Raw genomic sequence first — 19,293 nt, forward strand, 5'->3', positions numbered from 1 at the left:
AAAACCCAGTGGGAAAAAACCATGGATAAGGGAAAAAGAGTGCAGCGCGCAATTACTCCCCCTCATTATTATATCACTGAACATCTTTGAGACGGCGCAATCCAATACGATAAACTAACTTTTTAAATGTTGCGGTCGGAAGAACCTTACTGAATAAGTCTGCTAAATTCTCACTTGAACGAATCTGCAATACTTTTATATCTCCATTCTTCTGAAGATCATGAGTGAAGAAAAATTTGGGTAAGATGTGCTTTGTTCTGTCACCTTTGATATATCCTTCCTTAAGTTGAGCAATACAAGCTGCATTATCCTCATATAGAGTTGTCGGTGCCTCTTTCCCAGATGATAAACCACAAACTTTTTTTATGTGTTGAATTACCGACCTTAACCATACACATTCACGACTAGCCTCGTGAATTGCTAAAATCTCAGAATGATTGGAAGAAATAGCTGCAATGGTTTGTTTCATGGAACGCCAAGAAATGGCAGTACCACCATATGTGAACACATATCCAGTTTGTGATCGACCATTATGAGGATCAGATAAATAACCTGCATCTGCAAAACCAATCAAATTTTCTTTGGACAACTTTGGGAAAAATAAACCCATATCCTTCGTACCTTGAAGATAACCAAGTAAATGTTTAATTCCATTCCAATGCCTCCGGGTTGGACATGAACTAAACCTTGCTAATAAATTAACCGAAAATGATATGTCGGGTCGTGTATGACTTGCAAGGTACATTAGTGCTCCAATTTCACTAAGATATGGTACTTCAGGACCAAGAATTTTTTCATTAGTTTCCCGAGGTCGGAATGGATCTTTCTCTACTTCAAGTAATCTTGCAACCATAGGGCTGCTCAATGGATGTGCTGTATCCATAGAAAATCTTTTAAGAACCTTTTCTATGTATGTTGATTGATCCACAAGGATTCCATTCTCTAGGTGCTCTATTTGTAACCCCAAGCAGAATTTTGTCTTTCCAATATCTTTCATTTCGAACTCCTTCTTTAAATAATTGACAGACACTAAAATCTCTTCAGGAGTTCCAATGATATTCAAATCATCAACATACACTGCAATTATAACAAATCCCGATCCAAATTTCTTTATAAAAATACATGGGCTGATAGGATCATTCTTATAACCTTCTTTTAACAAATACTCACTTAGACGGTTATACCACATACGCCCAGATTGTTTCAATCCATAAAGAGATTTGTTCAATTTAATACAGAAATGTTCTCGAGAACTAAATTTTGCTGCTTCTGGCAGCTTGAATCCTTCTGGGAGCTTCATGTAAATGTCATTATCCAGTGGGCCATATAAATAAGCTGTGACTACATCCATCAAACGTAAGTCAAGTCCTTCTCTTATTGCCAGACTAATAAAAAATCTAAAAGTAGTTGCATCCACCACAGGAGAATATGTCTCCTCATAATCAATACCAGGTCTTTGTGAGAATCCTTGCGCAACTAAGCGTGCCTTATATCTTACAACTTCACCCTTTTCATTTCTCTTTCGCACAAAGACCCATTTATATCCCAATGGCTTTACACCTTCAGGTGTACGGACTACAGGTCCGAATACTTCTCTTTTTCCAAGAGATTTTAATTCTGCTTCAATTGCTTCTTTCCATTTTGGCCAATCATTTCTTTGTCTACATTCTTCAATGGATTTTGGTTCATGATCCTCATTATTATCCATAACATCTAATGCTACATTGCATGCAAAAACATCATCGACGTCGATTTGATTTCGGTTCCATGTAATTCCATACATGATATAATTTATTGAAATTTCTTCATTATCAGGTACCTGAATTTCTTCTTGTATCATGTCTAAATTCTCTTCTGGAGATCCTTCGGAAATTGTTTCTTCAATTTGACCATCATCAATCAATGCTCCTTTTCTTTTCCGAGGATTCTTATCTTTGGAACCTATTGGTCTTCCACGTTTCTGACGTGGTTTACACTCATTAGCAAATTTATTTTGTCCTTCCGGGACATCTATTTTAAATGGAGCATTTACAGCTGGAATATGTGACTTGGTCACTCTTTTTGGGTCAGCAAACGAGTCTGGCAATTGATTCGCTAAACTTTGTAAATGAATTATCTTTTGAACTTCCAGTTCACATTGTTTAGTTCGAGGATCAAGATGAGATAATGATAATTCATTCCATTTAATTTCCTTTTCCAGCTCTCTCTTTTCTCCCCCTAATGTTGGGAAAAGTGACTCGTTAAAATGACAATCTGCAAAACGAGCTGTAAATAAATCCCCTGTTGTAGGTTCAAGATATTTAATTATTGACGGGGATTCAAACCCAACATATATCCCCAACTTCCTTTGAGGACCCATCTTAAAGCGTTGTGGTGGAGCTATTGGAACATAAACCGCACATCCAAAAATTCTTAGATGGGAAATATTTGGTTCCTGACCATAAACCAATTGTAATGGGGAGAACTTATGATAACTTGTTGGCCTAATGCGAATTAGTGTTGCTACATGTAATATAGCATGTCCCCAAGCAGAAATTGGGAGATTGGATTTCATAAGCAATGGTCTAGCAATTAACTGAAGACGTTTAATTAATGACTCAGCCAGACCATTTTGTGTATGAACATGTGCTACAGGATGTTCAACATTTATCCCAATGGACATGCAATAATCATTGAAAGCTTGAGATATAAATTCACCAGCATTATCAAGCCGAATAGTCTTAATAGGAGTATCTGGAAAATGTGTCCGTAACTTAATCAATTGGGCAAGTAATCTCGCAAACGCCAGGTTACGAGTTGATAACAAGGACACATGTGACCATCTAGTTGATGCATCAATTAAAACCATAAAAATCTAAATGGTCCACATGGGGATGTATGGGCCCACAAATATCTCCTTGTATACGTTCCAGAAAACTAATTGATTCAAAATTAATTTTAGCTGGTGATGGACGAATTATCAACTTGCCTTCTGAGCAAGCAGCACATGAAAAATTATTATGAAGAATCTGCTGGCTCTTCAAAGAATGTCCACATGAATTCGTAATTATTTTTCGCATCATTATTGAACCGGGATGGCCTAACCGGTCATGCCAAACAACAAAATTATCAGTAAACTTCTGGTTTACTATAGCATGAGTTTCAATAGTATTGATTTTTGTGTAGTACAAACCATTGAAGAATGTAGGGAGTTTCTCCAAAACATGTTTTGTGCCTTGAGTTATATTTGTGATTTGAAGGAATTCACTATTTTCTTCATTGATTGTCTCAATATGATAACCATTGTTGCGAATATCCTTAAAACTTAATAAATTTCTTTGAGACAATGGGGAGTATAAAGCATCAATTATTTTAATTTCAGTTCCCCAAGGCAATTTTATAGTGGCTCTTCCGGAGCCCTCAATAATATTTGTACTACCCGATATGGTACTCACATTAATCCTTTTCATCATTAATGTAGAGAAGTATTTTTTATTTCTAAGTATTGTATGAGTAGTTGCACTGTCAGCAAGACATAGTTCTTCACCATTCATAGCAAACTGAACTTGAGTAATATCCATGTTCTTCATGAAATAAAATATATGTCAAAATAGTAAGCATAAAAATAAAGATGATAAAATAAATAATTCAATAAAAACACCCAAATAGTTCATAAATTCATTAAGCATATAAAGTCCTTATTACAACCATAGAAAATAACATAAGTAAATAACTAGATAAAGTTTAATACTTAAAGTTGACATAAAATAATATAAATTTAATTATTCCCTTCCGGGGTATTGAATAAATCACCAACTTCTAAATGAGTTGTACTATAATATAAGGGGAAAATGAGAAGATTAGAGAGAGATATGTAGATGGTAATTGTATTGTCTATATTCATCCATTTCATGAGTCACCTATATATATACATGATAGAACATTGTAACCTATATGGACAATATAATGAAAAGTCCATTCATGAGAGGGTTAATGTGAACTAATGACAAAGGAGGGTTACAAGGATGCTATTAAGACCATACTTAAGGTGGTCATAAAAGAGATAATTACAAGCTATAATGAGCATACATTATTATTTTGTAACAAAAAAATCATTTTGAGTTGATTTTGCGGGTATAAAGAAAGTAAAAAAAGATAGTAGTAAAAGTATATTGAAAAATGAAAGGGGTTTGTAGAAAAATATAGAGAGAAAGTGATAAAAGTATATGAAAAAATAAAATTTACATGGAGAAACTAACTTTGCACAAGTATTATTGCAAATTGAAGAATATTTTAATGCATATGGGTCGATCATTTTGAGACTAAAATTAGGCCAAAAGGGTCAGAAATTTTGGGGATGGAAGGTGTATTGATTAATCTGTCTCGCTTTTATCATTACATATAAGGATTTAATTAAAACCTAGAGTACATACTAGTGAGATCATCCCATAAAATGAGATGTAAATCATGTACTTAATAATAATAAGGAATAGATGTAAATAAAAAGTGTAACAAATTTTTTTTTTTTTTTTTTTTTTTTTTTTTTTTTTTTTTAAACAAGTGTAACAATTAAATTAGTACAGTTAAAAGATGTAAATTGACATGCCAACTAACCATTTCATTTATACCGGTAATGTAACTATTGAGTGTTTATGGGTGTATTAATTCATTTCTCTTTCCCTCTACTGGTTTAGTTAAGTGGGTTTTGTTGTTTTTAGTTTCTTGTTTTAGATCTGTTAGGTTGTAATTTGCCTTTATTTATGAAGTTCTCATTGTCCAAAAAAAAAAAAAAAAAAAAAAAAAAAAAAAAAAAAACTATTGAGTGTTCAGAACAATGCCCTAGTTGCTACTTCTATTCATAAATTTTGTCTTGGGATGGAAAATATAGTTCGTGCCTTCGTGGCCTAGTGAATGTAACTCCTTAAATATTAAAAGTGAAAATATTTTAATTTCTATAAGGAATTAAAGTAAGAAAAATAATTTTTATATTATTCGGATAAAAATAAAAATTATAAAAGTACACTCCTGCCCTAAACTCTGTATATATATATTTTTAACTGTGATTTTGTTTTCAAAGTTTTTTTTAAGGACACTAAGGGTCTGTTCTCATTGACTGAACTCAGCTGAACTGAACTGAACTGAACTAAACTGAATTGAACTGAAATGAATATTTTATAAGAGAAGGAAATTAGGAGCTGAACTGAACTGAAATAAACAGAGCTGAAGTGAACTGAACTGAACTGAATTTCAACGTAAGAGAACAGACTCTAATTCTTAGTAATTAAAGTCATGCAATATCTACAATTAAAAAGTAACGGTAATGAAAATAGTTTTAACAAACACAAACAAAAATTAATTAAACGACTAAGAATGGAAGAAAATAAATATAACAATCGATGTTGATGGCTCAACTCAGGTTACATAATTGTTTTTATTAATGTATGTGTGTTTTTTTATTAGTAATTGCACATTACTAATAGGTTCAAATATGTATAAGCGAGTTAATATTGTTGGAAATAGGTAATGCAAACAAATTCTCGCGCCCGATCGGGCGGTGGTTCGCCCGACCGGGCGGAGGTGGCTAAGGAAAATAGGAGAACTCTCGCGCCCGATCGGCCGGCCCTCGCCCGACCGGGCGACGGACTCGAGTTTTTGACGAGCCCGATCGGGCGTCTTCGCCCGATGGCTAGCCCGGGATCGGTTTTCTAGATCGCCCGACCGGGCGCGACACCATGTCTGGAAAAACTCCATCTCGCGCCCGATCGGGCGGCTTCTTGCCCGATCGGGCCCGCCTTTTTCCTAGGTCGGTTTGCTTTACGTGTCTCCTTTTTCCGGGACTCATATAAATACGAGACTTGTCTCTTCATAAGAATTCATTCACTTTTCAAGCCGAAAACACAAAACCTACCCTTTGAGATCTGAACAGTTCTTGAGCAATTCCACTCTTCGAGTTCGGGTGCACGGATTACGGAGAGAGTTGCGTTAAACTTGGGGGGCGTGCGTCACTAGAAAACTTGTACCGGTGGTGGCGTATTTCGCTTCTAAGGCAGTGGATTTTGTTCCACTGCGCGACTTGAGTTTGGGATCTTCAATTCAGGAAAGTTCTAATCTTTTTGTTTGTTATTGATTTCAACAGTTATTTTACCAACAATTTAGAAGCGAAATATTTTTATTTATTCTGTTGATATCATGACTAGCAATTCTCAAACTCGTCTATACCTAGATCTGTCTAAGGTTGAGTCTCTTGATGGAATTAATTATAAGAGATGGTCACAAAGGATGTTGATTGCTTTTGAACAAGTAGAAATTGATTATGTCTTGTTTAAGGATGCCCCAAAACCTATTGAGCAAACCAATGCCATGATTGAAATTCCTAGTACTCCTGTTCCTGGGAATAAAGAATCTAGCACTAGTCAAAGGACCACTACTGTCGTTGTTAATGAATCTGAAATCAAGAAATTTGATCGTGAAAATAAGTTTGTTAGAGGTCATCTTTTGAACAGCATGAAAAACAACATATTTGATTTGTATGTTAATATGAAATCTGCTAAGGAGATGTGGGAGTCTTTAGAGAAGAAATATGGTGCTGATGATGCTGGGAAAAAGAAGTATGTGACTGGAAATTGGTTGAATTTTAAATTGGTTGATACAAATCCTATTATGGACCAAGTCCATGTGTATGAAAATTATGTTGTTGAAATTCTTGCTCAAGGTATGAAGATGTGTGAAATCCTTCAGGCCAATGTTTTGATTGAAAAATTACCTGATTCCTGGTCTGATTATCGAAATCACCTCAAGCATAAAAAGAGGGATTTAACCCTAGAAGTACTTGTGAGCCACATGAAGATTGAGGAAGCCAACAGGCTTAAGGATGTTTCCTCTAAGCCAAAGAATGTGTTAGCAATCAAAACTAACCCTGTTGAATCTGGTGCTGACTCTGACAAGAAAGCAGGTGACAATCGTTCCAAGAAGGGGAACTCTGAGAAGAAGGGAAATCTCCAAGCTAAGGGCAAGATTGGGAAGAAGATCACTGTCAAGTGTTGGTCATGTGGTGAAGTGGGGCACTTTGCTTCACAATGCAAAAACAAGAAGAAGAAAAATCTGAAATCAAGTGGAGGGAACAAAGGTCAGGCTCATCTGGTTGAGAATGAGGATGAGGATGTCATCGCTGCAGTTGTCCTGAAGTCAACCTGGTTGAGAACAGCAGTGAATGGATCGTGGACACTGGTGCATCTAAACACTTCTGTGCTAACAAGGACCTGTTTGTCAGTATGGAAGAGGCAAAGGAAGGTGAACAAGTCTACATGGGAAATTCAAGCAGCTCTGAGGTACTTGGAAAGGGCAAAGTGGTTCTGAAGCTGACTTCAGGGAAGACCTTGGCCCTTTACAATGTACTGTATGTTCCTTCTCTTTGTAGAAATTTAATTTCTGGTGCTTTGTTAAACAAAGTAGGAGTTAAGTTAGTCTTTGATGCTAATAAACTTGTGTTAACCCGTAATGGGGAGTATGTTGGAAAGGGCTACCTTAGTGGGGGCCTATTTGTTCTAGAGATTGTAATTGTTTCTTCAATGAATAAGATTTCTACTTCTGCTTATATTGTTGAGTCCTTTGAATTATGGCATAGTAGATTGGGTCATGTTGGTGCAACAAAATTGAAACAAATGAAAAGTTTAAATTTGCTCCCAAACATGTCATTAGATGGATTTGAAAAATGTGAAGTGTGTGCGGAGTCTAAATTCGTGAAGAAACCCTACAAATCTGTCACGAAGAGAGAGACCACACCACTTGAGCTAATTCATTCAGATTTAGCAGACTTTAAGAACTTGGAAAGTAGAGGCGGGAAACGCTACTACATCACCTTCGTTGATGATTGTTCGAGATATAGCAAGGTGTATCTTTTGAGGACAAAGGATGAAGCTGAGTCCAAGTTTCTTGTGTATAAGGAAGAAGTAGAAAATCAGTTGGAGCGGAAAATAAAGAGAGTTCGCTCAGATAGGGGTGGAGAGTATGGCTCCGATTTCCTCAAGGATTTATGTGAAAGTGAGGGAATCATTCATGAAGTATCTGCCCCGTATACTCTGCAGCAAAATGGTGTGGCAGAAAGGAAAAATAGGACCTTGAAGGAAATGATGAATGCCATGCTCCTGAGTTCCGGGTTGCCAGAAAATTTGTGGGATGAAGCGGTTCTATCAGCTAATTATGTATAGAATAGAGTAACTCACAAGAAGTTAGATAAGACTCCATATGAAATATGGAAGGGTTATGCTCCAAACTTGAATCACATGAAAGTGTGGGGGTGTCTAGCTAAGGTGGGTTATCCATCGTTCAAGTGCTCAACTATAGGTTCTAGGACCTATGATACAGTATTCATTGGCTATGCTGAGAATAGTGCCGCATACAGGTTTATGAGTCTAGAAGATCGCTCTATATCTGAATCTCGTGATGCAGAGTTCTTTGAACAGGTATTTCCATTGAAGAAAAACTTAGTTACTAACGATGTTTCTTCAGTTTCTTCATTTGCAGAGCCAGAAGATGCTTCCCCTAGGATTGAAAGTGAGATTCAACCTAGTAGAAGTAAAAGGCAAAGAGTGGAGACAAGCTTTGGACCTGATTTCCTAACAACCTTTATAGCAGAGTGTGGAAATCTGGGTGAATTCGAAGATGATCTAGATGAGATCATGTTGTGTCTACAGGTTGTGGATGAAGATCCAAAATCGTTTGAAGAAGCTACGAGTTCAGTAGATGCAACCTTCTGGAAGGAAACTGTGAACAGTGAGCTTGACTCAATCATGTCTAATGGGACCTGGGAGCTTGTAGACCTGCCAAAAGGGAGCAGCGCTATTGGGTGCAAGTGGATTTTCAAGAGAAAAATGAGATCCGACGGCACCGTGGAAAGGTTCAAAGCTAGATTGGGGATAAGAGGATTCACTCAAAAATTTGGCCTTGATTATTTTTATATTTATTCTCCTGTGACTAAAATTGCCACTATTCGTGTTTTATTTGCCTTAGCTTCATCTTACAACTTGATTGTGCATCAGATGGATGTTAAGACAGGCTTTCTGAATGACGATTTGGAGGAGGAGATCTACATGGAGCAACCTCCGAGTTTTGTAGTTCCTGGCATGGAGAATAAGGTGTGCAGACTAAAGAAATCCTTGTATGGCTTGAAACAAGCTCCGAAGCAATGGTATGAAAAATTTCATAAAACTGTTCTTAGTTTTGGTTTTGTCGTCAATGGTAGTGATGCATGTGTGTACTCTAAGATGTTTGGTGCGCAATGTGTGATATTATGCATGTACGTTGACGACATGATCCTGTTTGGTATAAATATGTATGTCATAAATAAAACTAAGAGGTATTTGAATTCAAAGTTCGAGATGAAGGATTTGGGAGAGGTAGATGTGATCCTTGGTGTTAAAGTTACTAAAACCAAGAAAGGGTATTTTCTGTCACAGTCTCATTATGTGGAGAAAATTCTGAAGAACTTTAATTGTTTTGATTTGCCTCCATTCAGAACGCCCTTTGACCCTTCTGGAACTTTGGTGAAAAATGTGGGAGACGGTGTGTCTCAAACTGAATATGCTAAGGTGCTTGGTAGTCTGATGTTTTTGATGAACTGCACTCGCCCTGATATTGCTTTCGCAGTTAGTAGACTTAGTCGCTATACTCATTGTCCTAGTGAGCAACATTGGGTTGCTTTGAGGCGTGTGCTCAGATATCTGTGTGGAACCGTGTCTTGGGGATTGAATTTTGTTGGTCATCCTTTGGTTCTTGAAGGGTATTGTGATGCAAATTGGGTAACAGACAGCGATGAAACAAGTTCTACAAGTGGCTATGTGTTTACCCTTAGTGGGGGTGCAGTTTCATGGAAGTCTGGAAAGCAGACGTGTATAGCTCGATCGACAATGGAAGCTGAGTTCATCGCATTGGATCTTGCTACACAAGAGGCAGATTGGTTAAGAAATTTGCTTATTGATATTCCTTTGTGGGGGAAGCCGTCACCGTCTGTGTCTATGCATTGTGATTCACAAGCTGCTATATGTGTTGCTAAAAACAGCATTTACAATGGTAAGAAAAGGCACATAAGAGTTAGACACGAGTCTGTGAGGCAGTTTATTGTGAATGGGGTTATTTCGTTGGACTATGTTCGAACAGAGAAAAACCTGGCAGATCCTTTTACTAAGGGATTAAGTCGTAGACTAGTGGTGGAGTCATCAACTGGTATGGGTTTAGGACCTATGTTGTAATGACCTGAAGTGGTAGCTATTCAAGCTATTTGACATGATACTTTGGTTTTAATAAATCTGGAACTTGTTTTGGTTTAATTTGTTTCATTGGCATGAGTCATGTGGATTTGTTATTTATGTATCATCATGTGTTTGAATCTATTACTCTATAAGAGTGGTAAGTTTTACCAGTTAGATTCTGCTAGGATGAGTTTGTCTCTTAATGTCATTAGTCCAGTTGTTTTCTGAGCAGGGATAGATGGAGGTTCTTAAGAGAGTTAAGACCTTTATCCCAGTGGCTCTTGAAACAGGATAGATAATGACACCGAAAGTTGAAGGGTTGAACTCATGTTCTTAATGTTCTAGTTCCATTGCATGTAATTCTCTGGTTTGCAAGGTGCTTAACCGTGTTTAAGCCTGCAGGGAAAGACCTTTGAATTTGCTGGGAACGTGTGTGAATAACACATAGGTTGAACACCTACGTGAGTACGAGAGGTGGCCTCTCTCAAGGGAAGACTGGAATATTGTTTTCCTGAAGTACTCATGAGAGCTCAAGTGTTGGCCAAGATTGGCGGAGTTGCTTAAGCTCTAAAGTCAAGGTATGTGTATTCAAGGTCCCTTCCTCGCTCCTAGGAGTTCAAATCTTAGGATACTCACTAGGGAAGTGTTGAAAACCTTGTGCACTAATGTGTTAGTTCAAACCTTTGGATACTAGCATTTAAGTACTAAGACTTTCATTTACTGTTCAGATTTCATGTTGAAGATCCGCTCGCATTAGTGGGGGATTGTTGGAAATAGGTAATGCAAACGGATTCTCGCGCCCGATCGGGCGGTGGTTCGCCCGACCGGGCGGAGGTGGCTAAGGAAAATAGGAGAACTCTCGCGCCCGATCGGGCGGCCCTCACCCGACCGGGCGACGGACTCGCGTTTTTGATGAGCCCGATCGGGCGTCTTCGCCCGATGGCTCGCCCGAGATGGGTTTTCTAGATCGCCCGACCGGGCGCGACACCAGATCTGGAAAAACTCCATCTCGCGCCCGATCGGGCGGCTTCTTGCCTGATCGGGCCCGCCTTTTTCCTAGGTCGGTTTGCTTTACGTGTCTCCTTTTTCCGGGACTCATATAAATACGAGACTTGTCTCTTCATAAGAATTCATTCACTTTTCAAGCCGAAAACACAAAACCTACCCTTTGAGATCTGAACAGTTCTTGAGCAATTCCACTCTTCGAGTTCGGGTGCACGGATTACGGAGAGAGTTGCGTTAAACTTGGGGGGCGTGCGTCACTAGGAAACTTGTACCGGTGGTGGCGTATTTCGCTTCTAAGGCAGTGGATTTTGTTCCACGACGCGACTTGAGTTCGGGATCTTCAATTCAGGAAAGTTCTAATCTTTTTGTTTGTTATTGATTTCAACAGTTATTTTACCAACAAGTACCTGTATAAATTTTTTTTTTAAAATAAAAAAATAAAAAAATAAAAAAAATTACTTCGTAATTACTAATCTTATCATCAATTACGTAAAACTTAGTTGCAGAAAAGAATAGATTCGAACACTAGTCAGGGGGAAGGGCCAAGCTCACACGTCAGGGATAGTGAGTCTTGTGCTCAAATAAACCATGCCTATAGTAGGCTTGTGCTGTTCATACTCTATGAGTAAAGCCGGCTCGCATCATGCTAGGGAACCTCATATGCCCTAGCCCTCTAGGATCTAAGGTAACTTGGTGAGCTAATGGTGATTTTAAATAATTCAACTTAGGTATCATCATTTACTTCGTTTTTTGAAACAAAATGTATCATTTACTTTAAATTAAGAGTCTTTTCTCTTTAGCTTATTTTCAGTTTAATTTATTTCAGTTCAGCTCCAATCAATTCAGTTCAGTTCTTAATTTTCTTCTCTCATTAAATATTCAGTTCAGTTCAATTCAACTCCAATCAATTCAATTCAACTCAGTAAATCAGAAGAGGCCCTAAGCAATGACATAATATTGGGTAACTCAATATCCACTATCTTAGAATTGCAGGTAAGAAATGAAAATGTCACAGTTTGTTAAAATACTGGGATCCATCTCATTCATAATAGTCAATCATAACTCACATTGACTACTTTCAATGAAAGTATGTTGAAAGTACAATTTACAGATCAAGAAGGAAATCTCAACACAACCAGCTAATGCACTCCTTGCAAATAACCTTATTCATAAAGCATCATTAGTTACAAATCACACACAAGAAAACAGCCTTAAATCCAAAGACCCTCATTAGGTTCGCCAAAGAGGTGCATATCTAGATTTTACGACAAACATCACCTTCACAGACATATCCTTCCTTGGTCTCTAACTTGCCCTCGTCACCCTCTTCTGCAGTTTTCTCGTTCTTCAAGGCACATTTGGGATCGAGATCAAAGTCACACTCCTTGCAGTTGAAAGACCAACTATGCCCTTGATCATTACATCCATCACAATAATAACCATCTCGACGAGTCTTCACCAGCATGTGTTCATGAAGCTCGTGTTTCAGTGTCTCAGGCCACCCCTTTGCCATCTCCTCAATTTTCTCTTTTAAATTCTTTATGTGATCCTCAGTGAATGGGAATGCATCTGCCCCATGAGCTCCTACAAGCTGTCTGGCTTCAGTAGTAATTGTCCTACCTTCTGGTCCAATTGCCACAAGACATGGGATACCTCGCACTTTGAACTTACGTGATAGGGAAGTCTTCCTCTCATCACCAAATGGGAGGGCCAACCAAGGCATGTCTGCATAGTACTCGTCAAATGAGGACTGGTCACGATCACTGGAGGCAAATATGATCTCAAATGCATTCTCCTTTGCCTTTATTTCATGATATATTTCGATAAGCTTTGGTGTAAAAGCTCGGCATGGAGGGCACCAGTGTGCGGAGAAATAAATAAGAACATATTTCCCAACAAGCTGAGATACAGGCACCTGAGCAACAATAAGAAAAACAAAACTTTAACTACGGAAGTGAATAGCAGAAACTTGAAGTACATTTGCAACCTTCCAATTATGATCCCTTTATGCAAAAAAAATAAATAAATAAATAATAATAAGGGAATCCTTACCTTAGAACCACTTTTGTCAATGACATAGTCCTTTTCTCCTGAAACCAGAATTGATTCAAGTGTCTGCGACAAAAGTTTGGCTTTCTCAATCTCAGCAAGCTCAGCCAGCTTCTCTGGAGTAAAAGGGTAGGCTGCAGCACCATGCTCATCTATCAGTTCTGAAACATTTGGATTTAGAGTTTTTCCATCTGGCCCAATTATGACCATTCTGGGAATGGATGCCAGTTCAAAGTAACGAGCAAGCTTTTCAATCTTCTTATCCTTGAAGGGCAAGGCAAAACATGGCAGTTGTGCCAGCGCTTCCTTAAAACCGTCTTCATCATCATCATCCAAATAGATTAATACAATGTCAAAGTTCTCGCCTTTCTCCTTGAGTTCCTTGTGAACCTCCGCCAACTTCTTGGTGAAGTCAGTGCAGGGCTTATAGGAGCCTACACAGAAATAGAGGCCAACCATTTTCCCTTCAAGCTCACTCACAGAGACCTGATGGGAAATCAAAATTAATTTAAGCAAAGCAAATGAATATCTAGGAAAGGTAACAAACAGAGTATATATACCAAAATTTACAGTAAGTTAAGATAATGTGAAACAAATCTGAACATTTTCTGACTTCCAGAAACAAAAGTATGTGACTCGCACTCTCATGTAACAAAAGGATTTCAATCATATCTTTTCCTAAACTTCCAAATTCACTTGGTATGTAAGCATGTACATCAACTTCAGTACAAAGCATCAAACATCTTAGTTTATCTAAAACCCTTTGAAAATCCAATTCAAAGGACATTTTTACCATAGTTTATGAATTATATTGCCATAGCCCATAGGAGATTTGATATATGGAGTAGATTTGAGAACTAAATTCCTTCTATTCGTTCTATACTTTCCAAGTTCCAAAACCTAGACTCTAAAACAAATACTCCTAACATTGTCAAAGGTCTTCAACAACATAAGAAACCAAGAAACTAAATTCAATAACCAGGTGGATAAAATGAATCATACCTTCTTTTCATCACTTGAAATCACATAATCTCGGGATCCATTTTCCAAAAGTGTTTTCAAGTTTTGGTTTCTCTTTGCAGCCTCTTCCTCCTCTTTCAACTGATTGATTCTTTCCGGCGTAAACGGGTATGCTTGGGCACCATTTTCCATGACCAATTCCACCCCTTCACTAGTTGAGACTTTCCCATCTTTATCAAGGATCACAAGATGAGGGATTCCCATCACACTGAACTTTTCCCCCAAGCTCTTTTTTGTGTCTTTATCAGAAATAGGAACAGCAAGCCATGGCATCTTAGAGAAGTAACCCTGAAAGGATTCCTCATCTCTATCCGATGAAACGAAGACGATTTCAAAGTCCCTCTTGTCAGAGAGTTCTTTGTATGTTTCAATCAAAGTAGGGGTGAAACCACGGCAAGGTGGGCACCATGATGCAGAGAAATACAGACCCACAGTCTTTCCACTCAGATCATTGATTTTGACCTACAATGACCACCAAATATCACATCAAAATTCGATTGTCGGAACTTCAAATCCAACAATAGAACACATGCCCACTTAAGCATAAACTTAACAAATCAAAATCATATCATATTATCCATAAACAATTAAATTGACATCCATAAACATTTTAACTGACCAACTTTAGCAATCCAACAAAAGAGGACATAATCATCAAAACTTTAAAACACAATACCAAAAATACTTGCTTCAATTCAAAGTCAACCATCCCAAAATCATAACAACATCAATAATCAATCAAACTAATCACCTTCAGGCAATCGTATCATGAAATACAAACATAACATTATGCTCTATACATTGACTAACATTGAAATTAAATTGACCTTATTTACATAAACCCCAAAAAGTCGACCATCCCAAAGCATAACAACATCCATAAACAATCAAATCAACCCCCTTCAGGCAATCAAACATGAAAAACATAAACATAACATTTTTATCAGAAACATTTAGATTTGCTAACATTGAAAATAAATTGATCTAATGTACATAAACCCCAGAACAGGGTTGATGAAAAACCCTACTGATCATCAAAAGATACAAATACCCCAAAAAATTTATGTATTACTTAAATTGAACCCCTGAAATAGGATGATAATTAATCTTCCTACCAATAAAAAATTAATAAAATGAAGATGCAAAATTAATTTTAACAAAAAGATCAATAAATTACAAAAATTTGGAATAAATGAACCTTCCCCTTACAAAAGCAACTAAAAAGTTTAAAGCTAATAGAATGGCGAAATTTCATAATACCCATATCATAAAGTAAGCTAAAGTTAATAACTTTACAAATTATAATCGTTAAAAGTATCAAAAATAAAAAAAATAAAAAAAAAGGTAAGAGAGAAAGGAGATAACCTGGTCACCATTGTTGCGAATGAGAAAATCTCTCTCCTCTGTAGAAAGAAGAGCGCTCAAATCATAAGAATCAGCCATTTCAGACTTAAATTTTGCAGATTTTGTGAAATTGTAATAATTAATTGGGATTAATTGGTAGAATGAATGGTGATGACAACGGTGTTTAATGAGTTTATATAGAGTGATAAAAATAGGGAAATATTACAGAAATATAGCGTGGGTAAGAATAAAAAAAGACGACTCGAAGTCAATCCTCATCATTTCCTTACTAATGAAGATGAAACTATGAAAGTGACACGATAGAAACTTCTTGGACGGTTCAATATATTTTAATCAAGATCAAAGTCCGTATTTGTTAGAGGACCACCTCAACCTTTTGTTTTATACTCTATCAGTACTATATAATACTCCCTCTATTTTTAAATACTTGCTCTATTTCTTTATGTGCGGAGTTTTAAGAAAAACTAGAGAAAGTGATAAAATATGAAGGTAGTGGGTTTGGTGGAAGAATAAAAAAAATTATAAAAAACAAAACTGCAAAAGTAGTGGAGTGAATTGGAGGAGAGAGAATATATATTGGGACCACTTCATGCGAAAAATTGATTAAATATTGTTAAAGGTTTCCAAATAAGTAAATGGAGCAAGTATTTAAAAACGGCCGTAAATGAAAAGTTGAGCAAATATTTAAAAACAGAGAGAGTACGTAATACGGAGTACTCCGTAGTTAGGTTCTACATGTGTGTTTTTATTTATTTATTTATTACTCCGTATTTATTTATTTTTTTAAATCTTTATTTTTTTATTTAAAAAAATTATTGAACTTATTTTACTACTCCCTCCGTCCTTTTTTTATATTCATGCTTTCCTTTTTTGGTTATTCCAAAATTACATTCCTCCTTTCCTTTTTTAGTAAGTATTTTTTTTTTCAAATATCCTAATTATCCCTCTTTTCTGTTATGTAATTAATGCTCACTCTTATTTTCTCACTCTTACTTTCATATTCTCACTCCTAAATTTAAATGAATATGATTGGTTCTTAATTTTCCAATGGGAGCATCTTATTGGTCCTTCTTTAGGTGTTTTTTTTTTTTTGGCAAAGGATTGATGACATGACATCATTAAATATTAATCTATCTTTGTTTTACTTAATGACATCATTTAATGTTTTGTACTTCCATTGTGTTTTGTTTTATTATTATTTGTTTTATTCTTAGTTCCTTAATTCCCGTGTAATTTTACAAACAGGAATATTAAAAAGGGACAAAGGGAGTAATTAAAATAGAAAAATTGGGTTTATTGTGTGAAAAGCTTGTGCACAATAGTTGGTCCAGTTTGCTTTTTATTTGTTACGGAAACATTAATTTGGTGAATAATGTTTTTTTTTTTTTTTTTTTTTTTAATAATGTTTTTAAAGGTTTAGAAGATAATATATAATTATTCATTCATATTGATAATCCTTTGCTATGTTATGAAAGCTTGAGAGTTGAGGCTACATATCACATACAACTATACAAGATACAAGTATATGGCGACAAGTACTATTGAGGCAAAACTTAAGAAAGAAAGTGAAAAGCCTGAACAATTGGAGAAAACGGCTTGGCCTTGTATTGATATTTATGACAATATATACAATACAAAGGAGACCTAATTTGCCTAAAACTTCTAAAAGGATAAACTTGACAAATATACAACATTAACATAAAACAATAGCCGGTTAAAATTTGTTGTTAGTCGTACTTTAAAAAACCTTAAGTTGAATACAAATTACCCAAAATAATCCTATTTATCAAATTCATATCATCATATTCCTCCTCAATTCGTTCATCAATCATCTTGGGTACGTGGCCGAGGCGGTTTTTTGTAAGGGATCATGTTGGTCCTAATGTTGATCCGCCCATAGTGCATTAGTCTGTCCTTGGCCTTAGCCTTAGTTGTCGAGCATTTAACTTGGAGGTTGCGAAAGATACCGGCGGGCCGTCATTAACAGGGATAGCCTGAACCTCAAAGCAGGTGCTACCAATAAGGCGGTTTATGATCATCAACCCTACTGCAATAGAATTTTTTTAAAAAAAAAAAAAACAAATCAATTCATTCATAAAAATCCATCCGGCATCTATAAATGAAATCTACATTAATTAACAAATACATAAGATTAAGGTCCTGTTCTCTTACGTTGAAATTCAGTTCAGTTTAGTTCAGTTCAGCTCCTAATTTCCTTCTCTTATAAAAAGTTCAGTTCAGTTCAGCTCAATTCAGTTCAGTTAAATCCAGTTCAGTTCAGCTGAGTTCAGTTAATGAGAATAGGCCCTAATCAAACAAGGATTTCCTTAATCAAAGCTACGACCGTTGAAAAGATCTTGCACTCTGGTACATCTCTCGCACACATTGCTGGAATATACAACATTTTTGGAAAGACGATCTAACGATTTGTTGTAGCCGTAAGGATGATTTTCATCTGATTCGCTGGAAAACTTGACAATCGTTGCGATCCCGAACAAATCTTTACCAATAAACTGACAATAGGGCAAAAAATGATTACCTTTTTTACAAATCCTAACACAAACAAACCCTAAACATAAACAAACAACTAAACTAACAACTCCGCCACAGAGAGACACTCCACCATAGGGAGACGGACGAATATCTACAGTACTAGTGTAGATTTATTGAAGCCTAAATTGCAAAACTAAAGAAAATTAAGGGAAAAGGGTCGAAAAATAGTCTAATTTCCTCAAAATTTGACTATTTTTGGCCTAAATGGCCAAGATTTTAGAGAAACCCTTGAAGAGAGGAGGAGGGAAGAGGAGATGCGAGAGAATATATAAGTAAACTTTTTGTTTTGGTTTTTCACAATAAATTCGAACTTGCAGTTCTAATTTGGGTTTGAACCACCATGCTTGTCAATACGGGTGAAGTAGTAATGAGCCGGGTTAACCCACACCATGGCGTAGGTCTTCATTCGGTGATCAAGGCTTAGTCTTCGTGTCCAACTAACGTGGAGGTTCTAGAGCTTTGCCTTACTCCAAGGTTAGCTCTAACCCATCTTTCGCTCTTTGTATTTTTCTTTTGACAAACGCTCTTTATTTTTGTTGATGACTGTGTCATGTTGTTGTAACTTTTTTTCCCTTATAGCAAACATAAAAAAACAATATAAGAAGTATATATAACGCTTAATTTGTGTATTGTGTGTATATATGTAACTAAATGAAATCCGAGCAATGTATGGTTTGTTTGAATTTTAATTTTTTTTTATTTATGTGCTAAAATTTGCTTGTTATATACTTAGATAAAATTCCTAATATCAAAAGATAGTTGTTTTTTATTTAATTAATTTAAACTTAAAAATCTCATTCGCCAAATTTGCTTACGTGGTATTTGAAAAATTTTAATTCTAAACAAAAAATTAATAATCTATTATTTAACTGGCTACTAGTAAAATTTATATTCCTACATTGCGCCTAAGAAAATTAAATCCATTGTGGCTCTCTAAAAACTCGGGAAAAAACTTTCCTTTATATATATGCTAGTTTTGTGCCCGGTCGATTCCCGGATTGTCCTAAACCTTTTATCTTAAATGTTAAATACAATCCAATAACCACTTTTGATGATGTAAAATATTAAGATATAC

General features: G+C 36.2%; 1 protein-coding gene across 1 annotated transcript; it reads right to left on the reverse strand.

The window, feature by feature from the left end:
* Positions 1–12,246: 12,246 nt before the first annotated feature.
* Positions 12,247–15,898, reverse strand: LOC145641568 (putative nucleoredoxin 1). The gene is made up of 4 exons (XM_081692418.1): positions 15,666–15,898; positions 14,283–14,762; positions 13,284–13,766; positions 12,247–13,146 (listed from the first exon to the last, which is right to left on the reverse strand). The coding sequence occupies exons 1-4, from the start codon at positions 15,741–15,743 to the stop codon at positions 12,487–12,489; spliced, it is 1,701 nt and encodes a 566-aa protein (XP_081548544.1). The 5' UTR covers positions 15,744–15,898; the 3' UTR covers positions 12,247–12,486.
* Between the last annotated feature and the right edge of the window lie 3,395 nt (positions 15,899–19,293).

Source organism: Chenopodium album, chromosome 1, assembly GCF_948465745.1.
Source record: "Chenopodium album chromosome 1, dcCheAlbu1.1, whole genome shotgun sequence".
NCBI lineage: Eukaryota > Viridiplantae > Streptophyta > Magnoliopsida > Caryophyllales > Amaranthaceae > Chenopodium > Chenopodium album.